This window comes from Tetrao urogallus (genome assembly GCF_951394365.1).
Source record: "Tetrao urogallus genome assembly, chromosome: 10".
NCBI lineage: Eukaryota > Metazoa > Chordata > Aves > Galliformes > Phasianidae > Tetrao > Tetrao urogallus.
Genome location: NC_136823.1, coordinates 6,636,192 through 6,658,406, shown reverse-complemented (window position 1 = coordinate 6,658,406; position 22,215 = coordinate 6,636,192). Strand labels below are relative to the sequence as shown.

At 40.1% G+C, this 22,215-nt stretch overlaps 1 protein-coding gene across 2 annotated transcripts in view; it reads left to right on the top strand.

The window, feature by feature from the left end:
- FAM120A (family with sequence similarity 120 member A) overlaps window positions 1–22,215 on the top strand; it is a gene marked incomplete at both ends in the record, with an annotated part of 48,356 nt that extends 26,141 nt beyond the window's left edge. For both annotated transcript variants that reach the window (XM_079540447.1, XM_079540448.1), the window contains 9 exons: window positions 1,044–1,218; window positions 7,968–8,217; window positions 9,547–9,661; window positions 11,906–12,115; window positions 13,203–13,386; window positions 14,254–14,391; window positions 15,849–15,990; window positions 19,361–19,457; window positions 21,904–22,215. In XM_079540447.1, coding sequence (XP_079396573.1) covers window positions 1,044–1,218; window positions 7,968–8,217; window positions 9,547–9,661; window positions 11,906–12,115; window positions 13,203–13,386; window positions 14,254–14,391; window positions 15,849–15,990; window positions 19,361–19,457; window positions 21,904–22,215 — 1,623 coding nt within the window. The remainder of the gene's footprint in view (window positions 1–1,043; window positions 1,219–7,967; window positions 8,218–9,546; window positions 9,662–11,905; window positions 12,116–13,202; window positions 13,387–14,253; window positions 14,392–15,848; window positions 15,991–19,360; window positions 19,458–21,903) is intronic.

The following is a 22,215-nucleotide window of genomic DNA, read 5'->3' as shown; positions in this document are numbered from 1 at the left end:
TCTTGTACGCTAAAAGAAATTGGATTGATGGAGATCTTCTGCAAGTTGTGTTTACTTGAGAAGGAATTAAAGTTTAACGAGTTACATTACAGGTTTTCATTGTTCTACTGCATAAAAAGGACAAATTGGTGGCATTTTAAAATGGAAAGAAAATGCCCTTTTAGGAAACAGCAGGTTAGTCTGTGAGATGCATCTCTGGCAAAGGATGAGGTTTGTTCTTCAGGAGTTTTTTGTTGATATCACTGATGCCAGAAAGAAAAGGAGAATGATGAATAAGCTTTCAAAGACATTATTGATTCTTGACACCTTCAGTAATAGGAATGAGTTGTTTTCCAGGAAAAACTTAGCATGGTTGGATGCACAGATACTGAAAATATAGAATGGTGCTGCTATTTTAAGAGAGCTGGAAGGTCTTCCTTGTTTTGTTTCTGAAAAAGAAAGCGTAAAATGCTTTACCCACATATAAAACAATATTACTTATGTAATCCCCAGTTGCAGTTTTTTGGCCAGGCTTTCTCGTAATGTTATTTTTTACAGTGATTCCCTAGTATTGTTTCAGATCCTTGCACCAAAACCTCCAACTGGTGTTTTTAAGCAGCGTGAATATTTTTTTAAAGGCTAAAAATCAGTCTAGATTGCAAATAGTCATTTATTCTTCAAATGTGCTTTGAGTGTCTTGCTTCTATAGGCAAGTGTCATATATACTGTTTTGCTCCTAGAAGTATCTGTATGTAAAAATCAGTATTTAGGTAATTCAGGCCAAAAAAAAAAAAGCAAAAATAAAACAAATGTGAAAAAAGAATAAGTAAGTGATAGGAATAATTGGAGCCTGGATATTTACTGGAAGAAAGGAAGTGGATTGTAGCAGGGTAATCCTTCTCTGGAGTTACCTTCACGTACGTAAGATCCTCATTACTGCTGAATCATGATCCTGACAAGATGGGATTCGCTTTAGGGCTGGATTGAATTACTGAGCATACCTAAATGCTTCATTTTTGCTCACTCTAACGTCTCTTATTTTTCTCATTTCTTTCATGGAAAAGGGTGAAATCAAAATTGCCGTTTCTATAGAAGATGAAGCCAACAAAGACCTGCCTCCCGCTGCTCTGCTTTATAGGCCAGTTCGTCAGTATGTTTACGGAGTCCTGTTTAGTTTGGCAGAAAGCAGAAAGAAAACGGAAAGACTCGCTTTTAGAAAGAACAGACTTCCACCAGAATGTACGTACTGTGGAATCCATTCTTTATTGCTCTCCCCTTTTGCTGTGTTTTGGTGCTGTAATTTGAACGAGAATGGTTAATAAGGTTTCATGAATGTAGCTGTAGAACTGGGGAAATTTGTGGCTTATTTGATCCATGGATAATAGAAAAAGATGTTTTTAATTTGAGATTTTATTTCTTGCAGTAGCTTAAGAACTTTAAGTGCTGCCCTTTTCTAAGCAAGCTGCAGGCTTTGTTTTTCAAAAAGTGTGTTCAAACTGCTCTCAGACTTGCAGCAAGTAATGTTATTTTTGATGGATTTTTCTGTGTACATGTTAGAACTTGATTTGAGAAAATTTGCGTTCTGAGCAGTTCTGTGTAGGAACTTTCAAGTGTCAACATAAATACGTGGTCTAAAATCTGCAGAAATTAGGTATGGTGTAAATAAAAGCAAACTAAACTTGTGAACAGGCTTGTCAAAAGATCTTTTTGCTGGTTCAATCAAAAAGGTGAGTGTTAATCCTTACAATAATCTGGAAGTTATCTTCTTAACTTCTCTGCTTCCAGGAATTACTTTCATTCCAGAACATTCACTCTCCTCATTCTGGAGTGTTTTACTTACTTATAATGAAATGCATGCAACGAAATGATTGAACTTTACAGTAACATCTTATAAAGGTTACAGCATTGCTGAAGCACTAAGTGGATAGCAGCAGCAGAAGTGCATATTTGTATGTAAGAGTCTGCTGTCTATGTACGAAACTTAAAAAGCAGATATTGAGAATGTCTGCAAGCATTATTTACAGTCTTGATGTATAAAAGAATAATCATTTGTTGTGTACATTCATGAGGAAAGTGACAATCTTCCAGCAGTTGAAAAACTATTGCTCTTAGTTACGTTGTGGGAATTAATATTCACCCTGTTCGATTTCCTCATCACACATTGTCAAGAGCTGAAGTCTTATCTCAAATAAGAGTATTTCAGGTTATGAGGTTATTTCAGGACTAAAATAATGAAGTTACTTGCAGCTCCGACTTGCCCTCATTAGTTTTGTCCTTAAGTGTACTACAACATTTGTAGTAGCAAAGTAACTAACTGCTGAAGGTCTGCTTTGATTTTTCAGGATATTTTCACCTTGTAAACCTGAAATGTTCTCTGCAGACTGTTGGAATCCCCATCTAATTGGTCTTTTCATTTATGCTGCTTTTCAGAGGTTTATTCTCAGTGGAGACTAAGAACGCTACTGCTAACTTTGTTTAGTGACAGGAGCTCCAGCAAATATTGTTGCAGGATGCATTCAGTTACCTGACCTACTTCTATTTTAGAACTCGCCATGCTTTATAAACTTAAAAAAAAAAAAACCCAAAAATTGGAACATCTGTTTGAACTCTAGTAGTTTCACCACAAAGCTTCAATTGCTGGTACAGATAGATTTTAGCTGAGATGGTAGCTTGTGGTTTGGAAGGGGGTAAGTTACAGGAATGCATTTCATTTGGTCATCTCAATTACAGAATAGCAAGAACTGGGCAGATTGTGCAGCATACAGAGAATGGTGTCCTAAGCAGCAAGAGCTGATTTCTGAAATATCCTTTGTCACACTCGGTAGCTCCTACTGACTTCTCTGAGGGCTACAGCACAGGCGACAACAAACAAATGATTGTGATTCTGCTTTTATTGGTGCTCTCAAAAAACAAGTATGCATGCAAGAGTAATGAGCAGAAAAAAAAATCAGAACAGTTAACTAAATTTCTAAAAGAGATGTGCTGTCTCTAGGTTTATGCAGACAGTCAGTTGTACGAATATGTCTAAAATTCTGTAATGTATTTCTGCAATGTAATCCTGTATATCTAAAATTGTGGCAGCATAGTAATTGTATGTGAATAATTAGTAGGTATGTTGTGTGAGAAGGTTATAGGAAGCTGTGAAAAGTGTATAATAAACTCGGGGTGCCGGTATTATTACTAAATACATAGACAGTAAGATAATGGATCTATCATAACAGATCTTTTCTGTCTTTTATTATCATTATTTTTATGTAATTGAAAAGTCAATTAAAAACAACAGATCAGTTGTTTTTAGAAGTAGTGACGCTTTTTAGTAATAATTGTCTGCTAGGTAATGCCTTTTCTGGACGCGTTCTCATATCTGCTCCCAGGGGACATGAAGAGCTACATTTTTCACTGTGCTTCTAGTGCCAAGGGCGTGCTATTGGCTCCTTTCCCCTTGCTTGTGAGAGGAGGTAGTCAAAGTGTCTGACTTGCTCTTCTTTTCAGGTTCTGAAACCATCTGCCCTTTCCACTCTGTGGAGAAATGCACACTTGCACAAGCTGCCATAGCTGTTGGTTGGATCTGAGGATTTGTTATTTTAAGCCTAGCCGCCTTGTGATGTACTGTTCTCCATCAAGGATGTACTCAGCTGACACTGTTTCTGCCAGAAGGAAAACAGTATCTTGAGCAATTGCCCTTTTGCAAAATCAAACATGCTTTGCTCAAGCTGTACTGTCAGTGAAGATTATGAGGTTAAAAGAGTCCTGATTAATCCGCATTAGCTATCTCATTTGCCGGGATGTCTCACAGCTCATGGTCAGTTTGTGGGGAGAAAAAAATGCTAAGAGAATATCACGGAATCACAGTACATCCTAAGTTGAAAGGGACTCATGAGGCTCATCAGGATCCCCCCTGGCTCCGTACAGCACCACCCAAACCGACGCTCCTTGAACTCTGGCAGCTTGGTGCTGTGCCCACAGCCTTGGGCAGTCTGCTCCGTGCCCACCGCCCTCTGATAAAAGAGAATCCCCACCTGACCCTCCCTGACAGCTCCGAGCCGTTCCCTCGGGCTCCGACCCTGTCCCCAGAGAGCAGATCTCAGCCCTGTCTCTCTGCTCCTTGTAAGGAGCTGCAGGGCCGTGAGTCCTCCCTCAGCCTGCTCTGCTCTGTGCTGAACAAACCACAGGAGCTCAGCTGTTCTTCACACATCTTGTCCTTCAGATCTTTCCCCATCTTCACAGCCCTCCTTTGGATGAGCTCTGGTATCTTTATGTCCTATATTGTGGCACACAAACAGGCACACTGTGCTCAGGGTGAGGCTGCACCAGAGCAGAGTAGGACGTTCCCTTCCCTCCTCTGGCAGTGCTGAGCTCAATACATCTCAGGGTACGAGTGACCCTTTGTCTGCCAGGACACACTGTTGACTCAGATTCAACTTGCTGTCAACCAGAACCATGGATCCCTTTCCATGGGGCTACTTTCTAGCCTCTTGTCCCATGTCCTGTAGTATAGCCAGGGTTGCCCTGTCCCAGATGCAGAATCTGGTGCATGATTTTGATAAACTTCATACAGTTGGTGATTGCCCTGTCCTGTAATTTCTCGAGAGAATGTCTGAGTCAGAATTTGTCAGAAAGCATCTGAGTCACAGGTAGCAGTGAAGGTTTTAACGTGCAGCTGGAGCATGCTGCATGCTGTTGCTTATGACTTTGGAGCTTGTGACATTCATGTATGTTTATGAAGCAGGTTACCTTAATGCAGGTTGATGCTGAATTTCTGCACTTGGACTGACCTTCAAGTGTCATGAGGCTGATGTTTAAAACAGACATCAGTGTATTGTACCATTCCTTGGGCTACTGTGAGTATTCAAATCTACTCATCAGCAACAGGAGGAAATTTATGATGAAAAACAGTATAATTAGTTCTGTGGTGTTGTGACTGAACGTGCACTTATCCTGAGTGTTTGTTGTAGCTCATGTCGTCTTCAGGGTAGACGTTTCTTATCTCAAAGAGGAAGTCCTGGAAGGAAAACACAAAACGTTCCTCTGAGGACAGAGATACTCAGCAGTTGAGGAAGATGGTGATTTTGGCAGCAGTCCCAGTGCAGAGTTGTCAATGTGTAAGAAATGCTCTGGTGAAATAAGTAGATACGGACTAGTCCTAGATTCATCTGTTAAATGCTAAATGTGAGTGAACAGTACTGCGACTACTTGTCAGCTGATACAACTGTAATTCTGTCCTCCCATTGTTCACAACAGGGAGGCTGTTTGCCACTCCATATTGAACAATTCTCCAAAAAGAATGGTTGCCTTTCCTAAAATAACTAGTGCATTGCACAGTTCTGAAGGCAAGATACCTCTTCAGTGTAACCTCTACAGGTAGTGTATTACTGAAGAAGGTATCTTTTGAGAGCAAACCAACTCACTCTTTGATCTTGATCTCATAGGAGCATGGAAATTGCCATACTGAAGATTAAAAGTTTTGAACAGCACTTGAATGTTGAAGGATAAGATTTCCGATAGAAATTACAGACAAAATATTTTCTTCTTTTAACCTTGGGGTTGTTTTAGCAAAAAGTTTATGAAGGTAATGAAACATTTGCGTTCTGCAAAGGTCTTTATCCTTGCAGTTGTCTTTTGTAAGGAAGTGATGGAAGCTGGGTAAGTGGTCTTCTGGGAATGCTTTAAGTGTGGCGCTTACAGAGTTTGCATCTGGTTGGCTCTGACAGGGCATCCAAAGAGAGATGTGGAGTGTAGCTAGCAATAGTGCCTCTAGTATCAAAAGGAGCTTGAAGGGAAGAAGAGTAGAACTCCAGAACACAATTTAGTTGTCAGCAGTTGGCTTTTTCATTGCTGAACTGAAATCTTTGACTGGAACTGTTCTGTGTAGTAGCCTCCTTGTGATCCCTAGCTGTTTATGAAAGGACTAAGAAGTTTTGGTCTGAAAGAATCTCTTGCTTCCAAGATCCAGAGTAATTATGTAGCTTGCTCCAAAAGGAATGCCTCCTATTTGTTTCCATGGAAATTACAACAGGCACAAAGAGTGCAATAGCACTTCTTGGTAGAGTAAATTATCTGCTGCAGAGCACTATTCTGCAACATATTCACCACCATTAGCTCTGCATTTTTTGCCAGTGACAAACAAGGGCCTGCATGCCATGCTTGTAAAAATCTGCAGCAGCAGAGGTTACTCCCATTTCAAAGCTGATACAGTGGTGATATTGCTGGGGTAAATTATGCAGTACATCTTTCATTGGTCCAAGTGGATCAAATTTGGAAGGCACCAAATCTGGCCTGTAGGACAGTACAGCCAGGATGGGCAGTGTGCTCTACGGTATGCTCCTTGATCTCCATAAATGTTCAGCAAGCATCAGTGAATGTCCGTAGGGGCCATTTTCTCCACATGAAGGAATTCAGTGACACCCCTTTGCTTCATCTGCACTGCTTTGTCAGGCACCATTTTGTCAGACTGCCCCTTTGCTGCCATCTGTCATACAGCAACAAAATGTAATGGAATATTGGCAGAAAGTTTCAGCCTCTACTGCTTTATGACCATCTACTTTTGACATCATGGGCCAACATCATAAAACAGGAGGCATTACTTTTGGAACAGTCCTATTATTTGAAAGCCTTCAGAAGATGCATCTTACGTGTTCATGCTTGCTGTCCCAGGCCTAAACAAGAAGTAAACACCAGTGTGATAGATCCTTTGCAAATAACAAAGTGCTCTGCTGGCTGTTAAAGCCCATCTTGAATAGCTTAGCAGCATATAAAATCTGGTAGCAACCAAAATAGAACATGATTTTGCAGTGAGGCTACCAACTAAATATATCAGCATATTTATTTTCATTGCTGCACATTATCTTTGTAAAACTTAGCCTGCTGTCTGTGAGGTGTAGCTACAGTGCTGTAGTAGTTCTAGTCCAGATAAGCGGGAGAGATTGCTTTAAGATGGTCCAGAGCTTCTTTTTAAATCCAGATGGTGGCTTCTGCCATGGTTTGCCTGACCTTAATCATAAAATCACGTGTAAGGCTGCTGTCTGATTGCTGATGGAGACTTTGTAGCTGTGAGAGCTATCCTGGCACCAGCAGTATTCTTTTCTGGATCTGTAACAGGGAGGCTTCCAGCAGAAAGAGCAGGTCTGGTCTCATGCACCGCTTCACTAGCAAAGCAATTTGTCTGGGCTGTAACCTGAAGCTTCACTAACAAGCTCCTTGAATCTTTCCACACTGCATAACTGGGCTCTGAGTTAAGAGGAGTGCAAACAAATTTGGGGCTGTGTCAAACTTGGGGTCGCTCCAAGGCCAAAGGTATCATTTGTCAGTCTTGACTTTAAACTTATGTTCTGCTTTAGTTGTCTTCATATGTGAAAAGGGGAGATGCTTTAGCACCTGTGTAGAGTCAAACACTGTTCTTATAGATGACAGCACAGCACACACAAAAACAGTAGCCTCTTAATTTACAGCACTGCTTTTTATCGAAAGGCTTACAAAAATTAGTGTGTTCTGATCTTTTTAGGTTAAAAAAACCAACTAATTAAACCCATATTTGAGATTTAATTCCTTTGCATTACTTGAATTACAGGCAAGCGTGGCTGAAGTTTTAAATCTCATTTAAGTTATCATCAGTACAATCATATTGTTCCTAAAAGGCTGGAAATGGAAAATATTTGTATTGAATGTGTTGTATCTCTGTAGGTTTTTAATCAACTTTAGAGGAAAGTTGCATTTTCAAATTATGTTCTTTTAGAAAATGAATGTGTCTCTTCTGTGTTGCTTATCAACTTGGAATTATTAATGTAATGTTCTTAGTGTACTCTTGGCTGCGTGTACTTATTTTGTAAGTGATGGCAATTAGAAATGGTCCACATGGAGTCTGACTTGCCAGTTCAACAGTGTGATCCAGAGCAGTGTCCAAGGGATACTTTTTAGATCAGGATCTCTTGCGTACAAGGTTTTAAATATGTAAACCTTTTTAACTTTTCTCATCTGTTATCATTTTATAGTTTCACCAGTGATAATTAAGGAATGGGCTGCTTACAAAGGAAAGTCTCCGCAAACCCCTGAGCTGGTGGAAGCTCTTGCCTTCAGGGAATGGACGTGTCCTAATCTGAAGAAGCTGTGGCTGGGAAAAGCAGTAGAAGACAAGAACCGAAGAATGAGGGCGTTTTTGGCCTGTATGAGATCAGATACACCAGCAATGCTCAATCCAACTAATGTGCCCACTCATCTTATGGTGCTTTGTTGTGTACTAAGGTCAGTGTTATCTGAAGGTAAAACAGAATGAAATAAAGTTTTTACTGTACAGGTTAATCTCTGTGATATATTTAACACAGCACTTGCAGCTTTGGAAGAAGGGTCTTGTATCATTTTTAGAACGTCGCTTTTGGTAGTCTTTAAAGTGCGCTGTATCATTCAAGGCTTCTTTCTTCAGTCTCTAAGGAACTGAAGAAGGAAAAAATCTTGTGTTGCTAAGAGGCCTCTGTAGCATTTGAATTAATTAACCCTCACTGTACTCATGGTTTTGGCTTCGGAAAAAAAAAAAAAAAAGCCATATATTTGGCATCTTAGGTTGATGAGGCTGTAAAGTGAAAGAGTGAGCTTTTCAGAGAACAGCTGCTTAGCAGCTTGCTGAGATGGAAAGTTCATGTGAATGATGCTCTGTCAGGTTCCCTGTGGTAGTTACTCATCTGGTTGAGATGGTGATAACCAACATTTGAAGTATACTATCAAAGAGAAGGTGACAAGATTTAAATTACTCGCTCTGTTTAATTTTCAGATAGAAAATTGAACTGAGAATGAAAGATGCTGCTCTTTTTGGGAAGGTTTGTGTCAGTATGACTAACCCTGGCTTCAGCCAGGTTTACAAGCTAACTTGCTGCACAGGAGAATTTTTAAGCCATTTAAAAATGATGAATGTAGGTTTGTTTCCAGTTCTACCTTACTTCGTCTTGCCTTTGGATGACTAAAGATTGTTTCTTTTTCTCCTCATTGAATAATAAGAATACAAAAAAAAAACAACAACGGACTTAATAGCATCTTAAACAAAGTGGAGCTCCTCTTTCATTTGGGCAGTGTTTCTTTCCTGTAACACAGGGCGTGTATAAATTCTTGTTTATTAAGACATGAAGTTTTATTGGACACTTGTTATAAATTACGAGAATTAAATTCACTGATTAGGTAATTTCTGACTAATATGTTACCTGGAGATCACATTCACAGAACCTTTTTACCATTATTCTTTTTTTTTTTTTTTTGTAAAGGCAATCTTTTTTAATTTTTAGGTATGTCTCAAGGCTTATCACTTATCTGTTTTGGTGGCCTGTCTTCTCCTTCTTTGGAAGCAGACTGCCTTGTTGTGAATTTCATAATTCATTCACAGCTAGTCTGTTTTCAGTGCGATCTTTAATTTAATCTTTAAATCTCTTTGGTATTTTGTCTGTTTTAATTATTCAAGTCTAGACAACCAAAAAAAAATTCTTCTTGTTGTTGCGTTCTGCTGACTTCTGATCAAGTAAAATGCTCCTTGATTTGTCATCTGTCAATGGAAGGAAGCTTGTGGATAACAGCTGGCTTCATCTGCAGGTACATGGTACAGTGGCCAGGGGTTCGTATACTTCGTCGCCAGGAACTTGATGCTTTTCTTGCCCAAGCATTGTCTCCAAAGCTCTATGAACCTGACCAGCTTCAGGAACTCAAGGTAATTCTTCACTGCTGTAACTTCAGAGATTTATTTTCACCTTGCCCACGTTGCTAATTTAGTGGGTCATACCTAGTAAGTATTAAATGCAGAACTGTAGGAAAAATTAATTTCAGTATTTTAAAAGATAAGATCTCAAAGTTTCTCTTTTTCTAATGCAACGGTATTATAGGAAGTAGATACAAATAGGGTTGTTGGTGTGCTGTTGTAACTGTAAATCCGCAATGCCTATCACTCTGTGCCACATCTTACTCTGGGCTATTTCCTCACCTAGCTTTCACATGCTCACAATGAAATTTCCTCTTCTAGCCTTTAGCCTTGAACTAAATATACAAGATTTGTTCTTTGCTTTTATGTTGCTATCAGAAATTTGTTCTGAACCTAAGTTCTGTACTCAAAATAGTATAATTTATTACTTAATTTGAAGTAAATGTTTTTCTGAATGGAAACAGTTATAATTACATTTTTCTACATAACATTTATTTCCCTGGCAGTGTATTTCCTAAATGGAAGCTCGGAGGGATGTCTGGATGTATAGGGAGCTTAATAACTCCTCTTCGTTTTTAATCAGTGTAGTGAAGGAGGGGAGATGCTGATCACCTTGTCATGTAGCCTGTTGAAGTCAGTTCAGGTAGTCTTGCAGGTACTTTTATGCAAGACTTAAGTCAGGAAAGATGAGTGACTGGTTCTGTTCTGAGCTGTGCTTGGATACGTGCTCTCCTTAGTTAAATTAGGGAGGAAAATGTACTTACCTTCCAGAATTATTCATATTCATGGGTATATACACTGCCAAGGGGCACAGACAAAAGCAGCAATCCTAGCAGAGTTCTTCCCAAAAGAAACTATAATTAAGCTCATATGGACTTCAGCTATTAGTTTTTTCTAAGTAATGATTTGCCCCTACAACTTGGTCAGCAAGAGCATTTTCAAAACCAGCAACTGACAGTTTCTTTTCTGTGTGTGAAAGCAGAGTCTGACTTGCATTCCTATGGCAACCTGGCAAAGACTTCTCAGTCTCAATCAAATAAACCAAATCACTCTGCTTGTGGAACCCCAACACTTAGCCATAGAAGTACTTATAAATGTTAGGGGAAGAAAACACGTTAGAATCTATTTGACCTTGTCACATCAAGTAGATAATTCATGTTAGCAATGTTAGTGGCAGAGTTAACTGGACAACTGAATAGTCTTTCCATGTACCAAATAACAACATCAAAATCAGCAGGAAAAACTTCTTTGGTCATCCTCTCGCTGCTGACAGAAAGAAGCTGAGTTTGATCCCAGCTGTATATCTGCAAAATGATTGGATAGTCTTTTGGACATAAAAGGTTATGCATACGGAAGGTAATGCAGTTTAATTTTAGAATTTAATGCCAAATGTTTAAAGTGTTCCCAAGAAGTTGCTGGTATTTCCAAAAGTATTTTAGAAAACATCATTGCTGCTGTTTCCTTATTCTACAGCTAAGAATGTAGTTGCTGCAAGCAAACTTTTTTGCTATCACTGTCAGCAGTTATTTGTTCTGTAATTCTGTTTTTGTGTATCTGTCCTAAATAAAGTTGTATTCATAAAAACATCATCAGTAAGAGACATTCTGAAATAACATAATCTTAAGCCAAGTTATAATGTCCATTATTAAAAACATTGGAAAGGAAGTGTGGTACATGGGCAGAAAAATTGAATGCTAACATTGAGCTCATTCCTGGAACTTTGTGAAAAATGGTATCTCAAAAGGAATGAATTTTTAAATGAAAATGTCTACTTGTGATTTCTTCTGTACATGTTCTAAAGCTTTTATTTGCTAGAATAGCTTTAGCATTGTTTAGAAAAACCCCGCACTGCGTATTTATCAGTGATCTTAATGCTTAAATATGCACTGTACGTGTTGCAGGCACTGTGTGCCACAAATGTAAGGTGCGTATTTTAAGTAAAACTTCTGCTGGCTTCTTGATAATGAGTTGTATTCAAATTGCTTATCAAGCTTTGTTGTTAAGGAAATAGTTTCTCACTTCTATTTCTTACCTACAGACTGAAGGGATGGGAACAGCCTTCCAGAGCACTGCAGTTTTGCGTATGCAGATTATAGCTTCACATGGATTCTTCTGGTCAAACTGGCCTTTACATGTGAAAAGTCTGACAACTTTTTAAAATTGCTATGTTTTCAATTAGCAAATAATGCAACTGGTGGAATAACTGAATTGCATCTCATTATTTTCTTACTGAACTTGTTTTTCTTTCCAAAACAGATTGAGAATCTCGATCCCCGAGGAATTCAGCTGTCTGCTCTATTTATGAGTGGTGTCGATATGGCACTTTTTGCAAACGATGCTTGCGGACAGCCGATTCCATGGGAGCACTGCTGTCCATGGATGTATTTTGATGGAAAGTTATTCCAGACCAAGCTCATCAAAGCAAGCCGGGAGAAAGTTCCGCTCATTGACCTCTGTGATGGTCAGGTGTGTAGTTGCAAAAGTGTGGCAGAATATTAGGTGTACAGAATTTTGGTTTATCAGTCGTTTACTTCGTGTTTCATCTCTCCTTAAGAGGGAAATACAAAATGAATTGTCAGTAGTGACCTGTCAGCTCTATTTAATCTTGGCTCTGTTGCTGATGGTTGAAATGGCATTTTGGTAGGCTTTGGAAAAGTACACTGATGTCCATTTTTAATGTTTCTGTCTCTGCAAACTGAAATTTGAATGCAGTTATGATCTAATGCGCTTACTCTGAGTTGAAAACTTTCTGTTCCTTCATTCAAGTCATCTTCTTGTGCCAAGGTAGCGTCACAAAGAACTAAGCTGCTGGGGTTTTACAATTAATGAAAATTTCTAATTTATTTTACAGGTTGTGAGGTCATCTTAGGATTCTTAAGCTCAAAATTCCTTCGCAATTCTTGCACCCATCATAAGATAAAGACGAATTAGATTTTTGATGTACGTAGTTTGTGCAAAATTATTATCTAACTGTGAAAGCAGGAGACAGATGAAGTTGATAGTTTACTGAATGTCCAAAGCATTTTATTTTTGCTGTCTGTTAGGGAGATAAGAAGTCTTTTAACAAAAGAGATTATTTGTTATTTCTGACTCAAGGGAAACTCCTTTTAGATTAAATCTTGATGGAGGCTGTGGTCACACTCGGACTCCTTAGCCTCCAGACATAAATTTGGTTTTGCAGCCCAAGTTTATGATGATTATTCCCTTTAAAGCTTAAAGGACTGCATTAAGTTTTCAGGACGCTACAGGCTGATGTTTCTCAGTTCCTTTTAAGATTTCTACGTTGCCAACTTCTAAACTGTCTCAGAATTCAGACTTTCATCTCTGCTGATACACAGTGATTTTTTTGTGAACATTTGATATGTTGTTGAACTGTTAGAAGATACGCAAGATAGATGATTGTAATTTACTAGCTGGCTTTATGAAAGTTTTTTGCAGTACTTATCTACCCTTCTGTTCTTTTGGTTTTGTCTGAATTTGTTTCATAAATATAGCTGTAGAGAATTGAAATCAGAATGCTAACATCCATTTATGACCTTCTTTTTATTCGTAGGCTGAGCAGGCAGCCAAGGTTGAAAAGATGCGTCAGAGCATCCTAGAAGGATTAAATTTCTCCAGGCAGAACCATCCTCTCCCTTTCCCACCTCCACCTGCCATGCCTTTCTATCCAGCTTCTATGTATCCTCGACACTTTGGGCCAGTCCCACCACCTCAGGGCAGGGGGAGAGGCTTTGCTGGTAAGTGATGGGACAGCAGTGTAAAGCTCATTGGCGTGAAGGGTTATCTTGTCTTCGCATTCCCCAAACTGAACTGGTTTGGTGTTTGGTTTCATAGGAAAGATATGTAAAAAGAAGTGATTGGCACACGTTGTCCTGTGCCAGTCACTGCGTTTTGTTGTTACTTTTATTAGCTATAGCCTGGCATTATGGAATGTGCTGTATTGCTGCATATTTCCGTCAGAATTTTTAGTAGCTGTGCCAGATCAAAATATTTATACAGCTACTGTATGAAAAAGCAAAAATAAGATGAACAAGTCAACACTGGATGATCTGAGAAGACTCTTACTTGAACCATACTTTGCTTCAAAACGTTCATGTTGATTCATAAATGAGGGCACGTGGTCTGACAGGGTTGAAGACAGCTTTTCCCTCTCCTATGTTTTGCCACAGCCATTTGGCTGTGGGCAGTTGGCACCCTCGAGCGTAAATACTGGAGGGCACTGATTAAACCATTCCTGGCTGTTTCTGGTATCATCTCCTTCCTCAAAACCACCCCCGGTCACAGAGGGCCTTAGATGTATTGATGCTGGGCTTTATGAGTAGGACGTCATTGAGGTGCCACCACTGTAACCAAAAAGTAGCTGTGAGTATCCTGGTGCTCATCACGCCGCGGAGGCTGGGATGGCTGTTCCAAAGCCAGTTGAAGGGCTGCAGGTGGCAGAGCCCAGCGGGAGGGCTTCGGCCAGGCTGTCCCAGAGGCACTGCGTTGCCCTGCGCCGTGCTGGGAGGAAGGAAGGAGGTGGCAGCGGCTCTGCTAGGGGCTTTCCCTGATGCCTGCTCCCCTCACAGCTTTTCCCCTGTCTTTCTTTACCCTGGGTCTAACAGGAGTCTATGGCTTCGGAGGCCCTTATGGGGAAACAGTAGCCACAGGCGCTTACCGGGCCTTCCGGGTGGCGGCAGCGGCAGGACACTCCGGAGCCTTCTCTGGCAATGACAGCAACAGGACTAGCAAGTTTCAGGGCGGTAATTATACCCCGAACCCTTTTCTTAGAGCTTCTGCCAACAGCTTCCTTCACTTCACGGTTTGGTCTGAGGCTTCCTACTGACTCCAGTCTCCCTCTCTCCCTAACTGTCTCGGCTCTCCCCTCCGCAGCCTCAGGCTGCTGCGAGGCCGCGCTCTCTGCTCTGCTGCCGTCCTGTCCCGGCCCGCACACCTCTCAGCGGCAGCCTCTCGCGCCTAGAAATCCTCCTTTGGGCACAGAATAAATAGCTGCAAACGCAACGAGCCCTTCTGTCTCCTGCGCTTTGAAACATGAGGGTGCAGCCTGTCGTGCGCTGAGCTGTGCTGGATTGTATTAACAGTCCTTTCCTAAAATGTGGGGACGATTTGAGCTTTCTGCAACACAACGTAGCGTAGAAGTTACCGGCTTCTGTTCCTGCTAACTCATTCCACGTCAGCGTCAGTCTGGACGTAGGTGTGAGGCTGGTCTATTTGTGTGTCCATTGCTTTTCTGCTACACTAGGTGAGACACTGGAGATCTGTAAATTCCGATCCCTCGTTTAGGATGGAATTTTTCCGTACATGTAGCTGTTCTTTCTGGCCTGTGAGCTCTTATTCTGGAAGCAGGCGTAGCTCTTAATGCTTCATCGTGTAACTCATAACAATATATATTTGAAACTGAAAGAGTTACACAGGGAAGTACAAACCTTTTTGAACTTAATATAGTGGGAACTAAATCACTGATTAACATTTGGAGACTAACTGTGGCTGTGTAAACGCAATGTTTTGTAACCCTTTTGGTGCTGATGGTCTTGCCAGTAACTCCTGACTCAGCTGCACTTAGCTTTTTGGAATACATGTTTTACCCTGGTTTTGACTTGAAAGTGCAAAACACAGGTATAGATGAGCAGCGTGAGTAATAGCTAGTATCAGATTTTGGGCATTTGCAGTTTTAGCCACTTTTTTTGGAGTGAAAGAGTAAATCTGCATTTACAGTGAGATCAGTTATTTCACTGTGTTTTTGTACCAGCGTGGCAATAGTGCAGATAATTCTGCCTAGTAACTTCTTTATGGAGGTATCTTAGGCTACTATTTGTGTATTAGGCTAATAGCTGGTGTTCACTAAAAATGAGTTATTAAACTTTCAAAAAGTACTTCATGAGGAGTGCAGGAAAGAAACTTCAGGAATCTTACATTTCACTTCAGTTTCTTGATGCTTATCTAAACTGCACTTTTAGTTCCTGAAACTGAAGTATTCAATTACTTTGCTTTTCAGAAACTGTATATGTTTTTCTAAAAGGCTGTGTGAGAAGGACTCTTGAAGTTACAATTATTCTGAAAGGCTGTCGTGTGAACAAATAATTTACCACTGCCAAAAAGAGGAAGGTGTACAAGTAATAAAATTTGGTCCAGCAAGCTTTGTGCTCAACTAACTTCAGTGTTGCAAAAGATCAAGTTTTGGTTTTGCTTTTATGTGCAGGAGTCCAACCTATTCCTTCTCAGGGAGGGAAACTTGAAATTGCCGGCACTGTAGTCGGCCATTGGGCTGGAAGCAGACGTGGACGAGGGGGTAGAGGGCCGTTCCCTCTGCAGGTCGTTTCTGTGGGAGGACCAGCGCGAGGGTAAGTGCCGCCTGTGCGATGTGCTTTTCTTTCATGCAATATGTTTGAAGATACATTGGGTAAATTATGCCCACTGAGTATTCAAGAAAAGCAATTACACTCATTTTAAGATGTTTTTAATCAGTTATTCAGATGAGCATAAGCATTTTTATGCGCAAAAAAAATTGTAGTCTGAGAGATGTACTGAATTGTTTCACACGAGGAAGTGGCTCGAGGGTTTTTCCTTACATGAAATCAGTAAATACATTATACCTGATCAAAACTGTCACCGCATTCAGTTATTTTCTTTGTCACGGTAGAGCGTTTATAATGAAGTGTGATAAAGTTTTTAATAACTTCATTGTGTAATTTTTCTGCAAAGCAGCAAACAAGGATGTTTCTCAGTTTAATAGTTCTCTGCTACAGTCATGATGGGAGATGTGCTTAAGAGAATATTTTCTTCAGCTCTTTCATTCCATTTCACTACAGCTGAAATTACAGGTGTACAGCATTTCTGAAGACAAAGTAATTTGTGTAAAATATGTAGTCTTTTACTTTAAGATTATATTTTTTTCCCTGGGTTTACTGTTCTGTGCACTGCAGAGCTACCATCTGTAATTAAGATTGCATCCATTATGGTAGATGGTGGTGAAGTTATGTAGTTTGTGTATTGTATCACTGTTCGACTGCATTAAAGTAATGGAGGAAAGTAGCCATATTTATGCCATCGTGACCTAGGAAGCATCTGGAAGAATTAAGTTTTGAACTGTATAGATTCCTCTCTGTTCATCAATTAAATGAAATGTGCAGTATCAAAAGCATGATGCTACAGTATGAGCTGTTGGAACACCGGTCTTGTTGGACTGAGTGAGAAAATGGTCAGACCTGAAGCACTGGCAGTGTGGGAGCAGGGAGAGAAGTGATCTACTGGTGTGGGGACAGGGAGAGGTAAGAACAGCAGAAACAAGGAAGAAAAGCTCATCAGCAGAAAACAGCATAGGTGTAAAAACAGAGCTGACATTAAAGTGGTGCACACATGCATCTAGTGTTGTGTCAGGCACTTCAGGCAGATATTCTAAGGTAAACAGCTGTAGCAGGACCCATAGGACACCTCTGCTCTTCCACAGCAGCAGTGGGAGACAGAGTAAGCTCAGGGACATGCTGAGGCACACGACTCCACTGCATATTTACTTTTCAGTGGAATGCACTGGCTGTGGGCCTGTTTGTGAAAAATGTCCAGGTAATTTGTATTGCCACAGTCAAGACTGCTGTCGGATTGAGGCCCCCTGAGTGATTATCTGGAGGCATCTTCAGGCTCAGAGCTGTCTTACATCCATACCTACCCTTGACTTCATAAAATAGCAGCTCCTCCATTTTCTGAAGAAGTAAATACATGAATTTATGGAAAACATCAGTAACCAGAGACAAGCACTGGAAAGTCCCAGGTTAGCTTCTTCCTCGGCCGAGTTGAAATACGAAGGGCTGTTGCTGCTCCTTTCTGATCCATAAAATGCCCTCGTGGCAGAGGAAATGCTGTTCTCCAGTTGTAGCTTTTGAGTACGGAGTATAAAATATTTGACCCTTTCTTTCTGAAGAAGCACTGTCTTGGGGCTGGTAGGTTTGAATTCAAGTTGTCACCTCAGAAAGACAAGGAAGCTGTCAATGCTAGATCTTCCTGTCTCCATCAAGTCCTAACTGGCATTAAACTTTTAAAGTTTAGTGTTACTAAAGAGTTCTTCAAAGACAAGAGGTTACCATGGGCATCTCTTACTGTTTGTTGTTTCTTAGTAGGAAAGTGTTACTGCTGTTACTCCATCTGAGGCCATGTATTATGAAGCCTGGGCTCTTTGTCGGTGGATTTCCTACTAACCAGCACTTTCCTAGGAAGGTGCACAGTTCACTGACTGCAATTTATCATGTAGCTCTTCACACTTCTGTTTCATTTTTTTATCTGTTTCAGCAGAGGGTATCATGTCAGGCTTGTTTACAGCATTGTCTTATGTCTCTGCAACACTAAACTTGAATGTTCTTAAGGTTATACCAGCTGCTTTTTATTAGCTTTGATCCATCAGTATATCTAGTGAGCTGTGAATCTGAGTTGGAAAAATCTATTACTCAGCCCTCTGAAGGACGTACTTTCACCACATAAAAAGTAAAAGGGATGGGTAATTCTTGTTAAAATCTTTGGAAAGAGTGTAGTAAGAGTTGTAAAACACACTTCTAACCTGTGTCCTTTGCTTTGGCTTTGAATACCCACTATTTAAATTCATACTGCTCCGTGGGGGGGTTAGTAATGCGGAAAGACTTGCATGGCACAGCTCAGTGTTTCTCTGCAGCATCAGTTGAGTGTAACTGGGTTGCTGTAGCGCAGCAGGAAGCAGCAGAACCGAGCAACACCTTTAGCTGCTGCTTAGGCTGTCTTTTGTACAGCTCACAAGGACTTCACTGGCATGTAGGAGTGAAACAATAAATACATGAACAGTAAGTATGAGGAAACATTAGGTATGTAGGAGCACCAGGCAGCACATAGCTACTCTGTGCTCGCTTCAGAGGAGTCAGTCTTCGTGCTGTGACTGCCTCGTATTGGGCATTGAACTGGAGGAAAAGTAGAGCAGTTGTGTATTTTCAGCAGATAGCAAAAAGAATTTTCAGATGATTTGTGGTTCTTGACACAGCAATGAAGAAAGTTGTAATTCCGTAACTGATTGCGTTAAAATAGTTGTAACTGACGGAAAACTTGTTTCCATCTGATCTAATCTTTACTGAATCGATTAAAAACAAAACAGACAAAAGCACCACCTGACTTCATTCAACAGAATCCAAACTTGGCTACATGTTGGCTGTGAAGCTTTGTGGTTTTGTTTCGTTTTTCTCCCATGTTCTTGGAAAAAATTGAATGAAGGAAAGGCAAAATACAAAATTGCTTCAGGTTTGATGGGGGAAATTCAAAATTACAGATGTCTGAGCATATCTGTGTGTGGGGAGTGTTAGTGAATGGAGGACACAGTGTTTATAAATGGTTCAAAATTCTTGCCCCCTTTTTAATGTAAAAGTATTTTGAGCTCTGTTTTGAAAGTACTGTAAGGATAATTTGATACTTTGGAAATATTTCTGCGAAGCTTGAAAGTACTCAGTTATTGTTTCTCAAAAAGTAAAACACAGAATTCATCATCTTACTGCTAGCAGAACAAGTTTGTTACATTTCCTGCACTTGCAGGTAGTAGAACATTAATTCTTGTTTAGGCAGTCATGCTGGTTAGTTAGAGAAATGAAAATGTTAGCCACTGGACAGCAAGGCTGGAAAAAAGCGCTCTGAAAGTGAAATGAAATTGAAAGTACTTGTATATGAATCTGTTGTTTATTTTTATTTCCTCTTTCTCAATGCTTATAGGCGTCCTAGAGGAGTTATTTCCACTCCGGTGATAAGAACTTTTGGAAGAGGCGGAAGGTACTATGGGAGAGGCTATAAAAGCCAGGGAGCAATTCAGGTAATAAAGCCATGTGCCTGACACTCATTTACAGGCTAGTGTAGCATGGATTTCCAGACTAGCTAAAACTGACAAGCACAGCTTCAAAATACAAATGTGTTTATTGCAATGATCTTGCCTACAATTTGAAGCTATAAGCTGCACAACCAGAGGTGGATGGCAGGCTAGTTTTGCATCTCAGTCGCTAGCACACTTTGGTTATAAAAACACAAGTGGAAAATGTGGATGTGAAGGCTGTGCCTGCATAGTTCTAACCAGTTGTGGGAATAGAATGTAATTTGGAAAAATGAGAGAAATACAAAGCTGAAACAAATTAGCAGTTCCTATTCCCGCCCCCGCTCTTTCTCAGTTTTTTTTCTGGAGTCACAGTCCAAAGTCATAACAAACAAATAATAGCAGTAGGAAATCGTTTTGCTGCTCCATGGCTCCAATCTAAGAAGTTACTCTAAACTTCTAGGAAACAACCCAGCAACCTTTGTCGCTTGAACACAGTTTCATTTTTAGTGGCAGTATAAGAGTCTGTGGACTGTAATTATTGTCTGTTCCATGGATCCTTTAAATATAGCTGAAGCAAACTGATGTTTCATATTAAATGCCAGTTGCTTCAGAGTTGTGTTTTCCTCCCTTTTTCATTGTTCTTGCTGCTATGCAGTTTTGAATGTTATTGATCCCAGGGGTAATGGATGAGTGGGTAGTAAACAGGCAGAGAACTTTCACAATAAATATACATATGGTTCTTCAATTTGTCGTGTAGACATGATTGTTAAGTCTGGGGAAGTACTTGCAGATAGGAGGCAGAGATGTTCTCCAGCAGATAACAAAGCAACTTAGGCTATTCCAGGTGTAAAAACTGAAATGTTTTGAAATAATTTTCTTCCTTGCTGAATTCCTGTTTACTCAGATTGTGTATTGTGTACAGATGTACCTATCTGGTGTACTTTGAATAGAAGAGAAAGCACTACGTTAATTACAGCATCTTGTTTCCAAGTACCTAAACCCACAAAATAAAGGAAGCCCAGAGTAGGAGCTCCCAAGTATGCCAGGCTTCCTGCAGGCTTACGTGTGTAAGTGCAGTGTAGGAAGTACCTGTAGATAAGATGGTAGACAGTCTCAACAGACAGCAAATTTGAGCAGTCACAGTTAATAATATGTAATTTGGATGATAAATATTTTTAATTACATGTAGGTTAATCTAAAATTGTGCCTGTGATCTGGAGAGAGAGGACAAATAGTGACGTTTTCTACAAACTAGTCCTGAGCTCATCAGATTCCACCATCGTCAGTCACTATACTCTAGTACATGTTCATTTTAACAGGAAGGGATAACTTGGGAAGCTTAATGCATAACAAGTAGATTTTATTACCTAGTAAAGATTAACTGGCAACAGTATACTTCTCTGTCCTACAAACCTGAGCAGTTAAGGGAAGAATGTTTTCGTAGGGCCAGGTTGAGAAATGCACAAGATCCTCCCTGGAGAATCCAGTGGCTTTACTGTCACTAATTGTGAGGTGACATGAGAAAGGTCGGAGAATGCAACTGAAATAAGCAATTTCTATTCATCAAACAGAAAATGTGCCTGTATCTTCCCAAGATAAGGTCTTTCTGTCTTGATCTGTATTTTACCTTCAGAGTCTTGAGGCAGTTCAGGAGAGTAATGACCATGCTGATTTCAGCATGTAAAAATTAAGATTATTGAAGCATGAAGCTGTGTGCCAGTGAGTTGTGTAAGATGTCCATATCTTAGTCATTTCTTAATATTTGACTTTGTTAACAGCATACCAGATAAGTACGTTGCTTCTTAGCAACCCAGCCTACTTGTGTTGTCGTTTAAAGGCTGTTGTGGTTCTTGGAGCACTAAGATTCATTGTTACAGATGCTTAAAAACTAAATATACATTCTTATGTTGCATAAGTCTGATTTCTGTTGTTACAGGCAGTCTACACTCACTGTATGAAATTGCTTTTCTACCCTCAGGAATATAGACTAGAATAGAGAATATTGCACGGTACCTTTTGCACCTTCCAAAAATTGTGCAAAGATGAGTCTTGGTTTGTGTTTGAGTAACATGTAATCATAAAATTAAATTATCACGTAGATGAAGCAAGAAGCAGAGTTAAGCTGTATGTTGATTCTCTGTTTTGATATTCCCATACACTTTTGTAGCTGCTGTGCTGTGAAATAAGGGAGGTGTCAGAGTAGAAAGAGCATTTTACCACAGGACCACCATTTTACCACCAGAAGGCATGGCCAGGCAGCACTCAGACACTGAGCCTGCTTCAACAGCTGTGCTGTGCCGTTCCTTTTGTGTGCCCCTTCTTGTTTCAGTGGTCGGTGCTCACTTGTGGTACTTCTGCATGCTGCCTGTTTTCGTAGTGCCTTGTATGGGATTGTAAATATATGGTGGTGGTGGTTCTTCAGTAATTTTCTTCTTTTCTTAAAAAATAGGGCAAACCTCCTTATGCTGCTTCAGCAGAAGAAGTAGCCAAAGAACTTAAGTCAAAATCAGAGGAATCTAAATCCTCAATTGTGTCTTCAGATGGATCCCTGGCTGAAAACGGAGTTGTGAATGAGGAAAAACCAGCTTCCCAGATGAATGGGAATACAGGAGACATCAGGGCTTCCAATCAGTCTGAAAGTGCCTTGAGTAATGACTCTAAAATGTGCAATACAAATCCTCACTTAAATGCACTAAATGCAGACAGTGTTTGCCATAAAGATGATGCTCTTGAGGCCACTGTCTTAAAAAAAGAAGAGTAA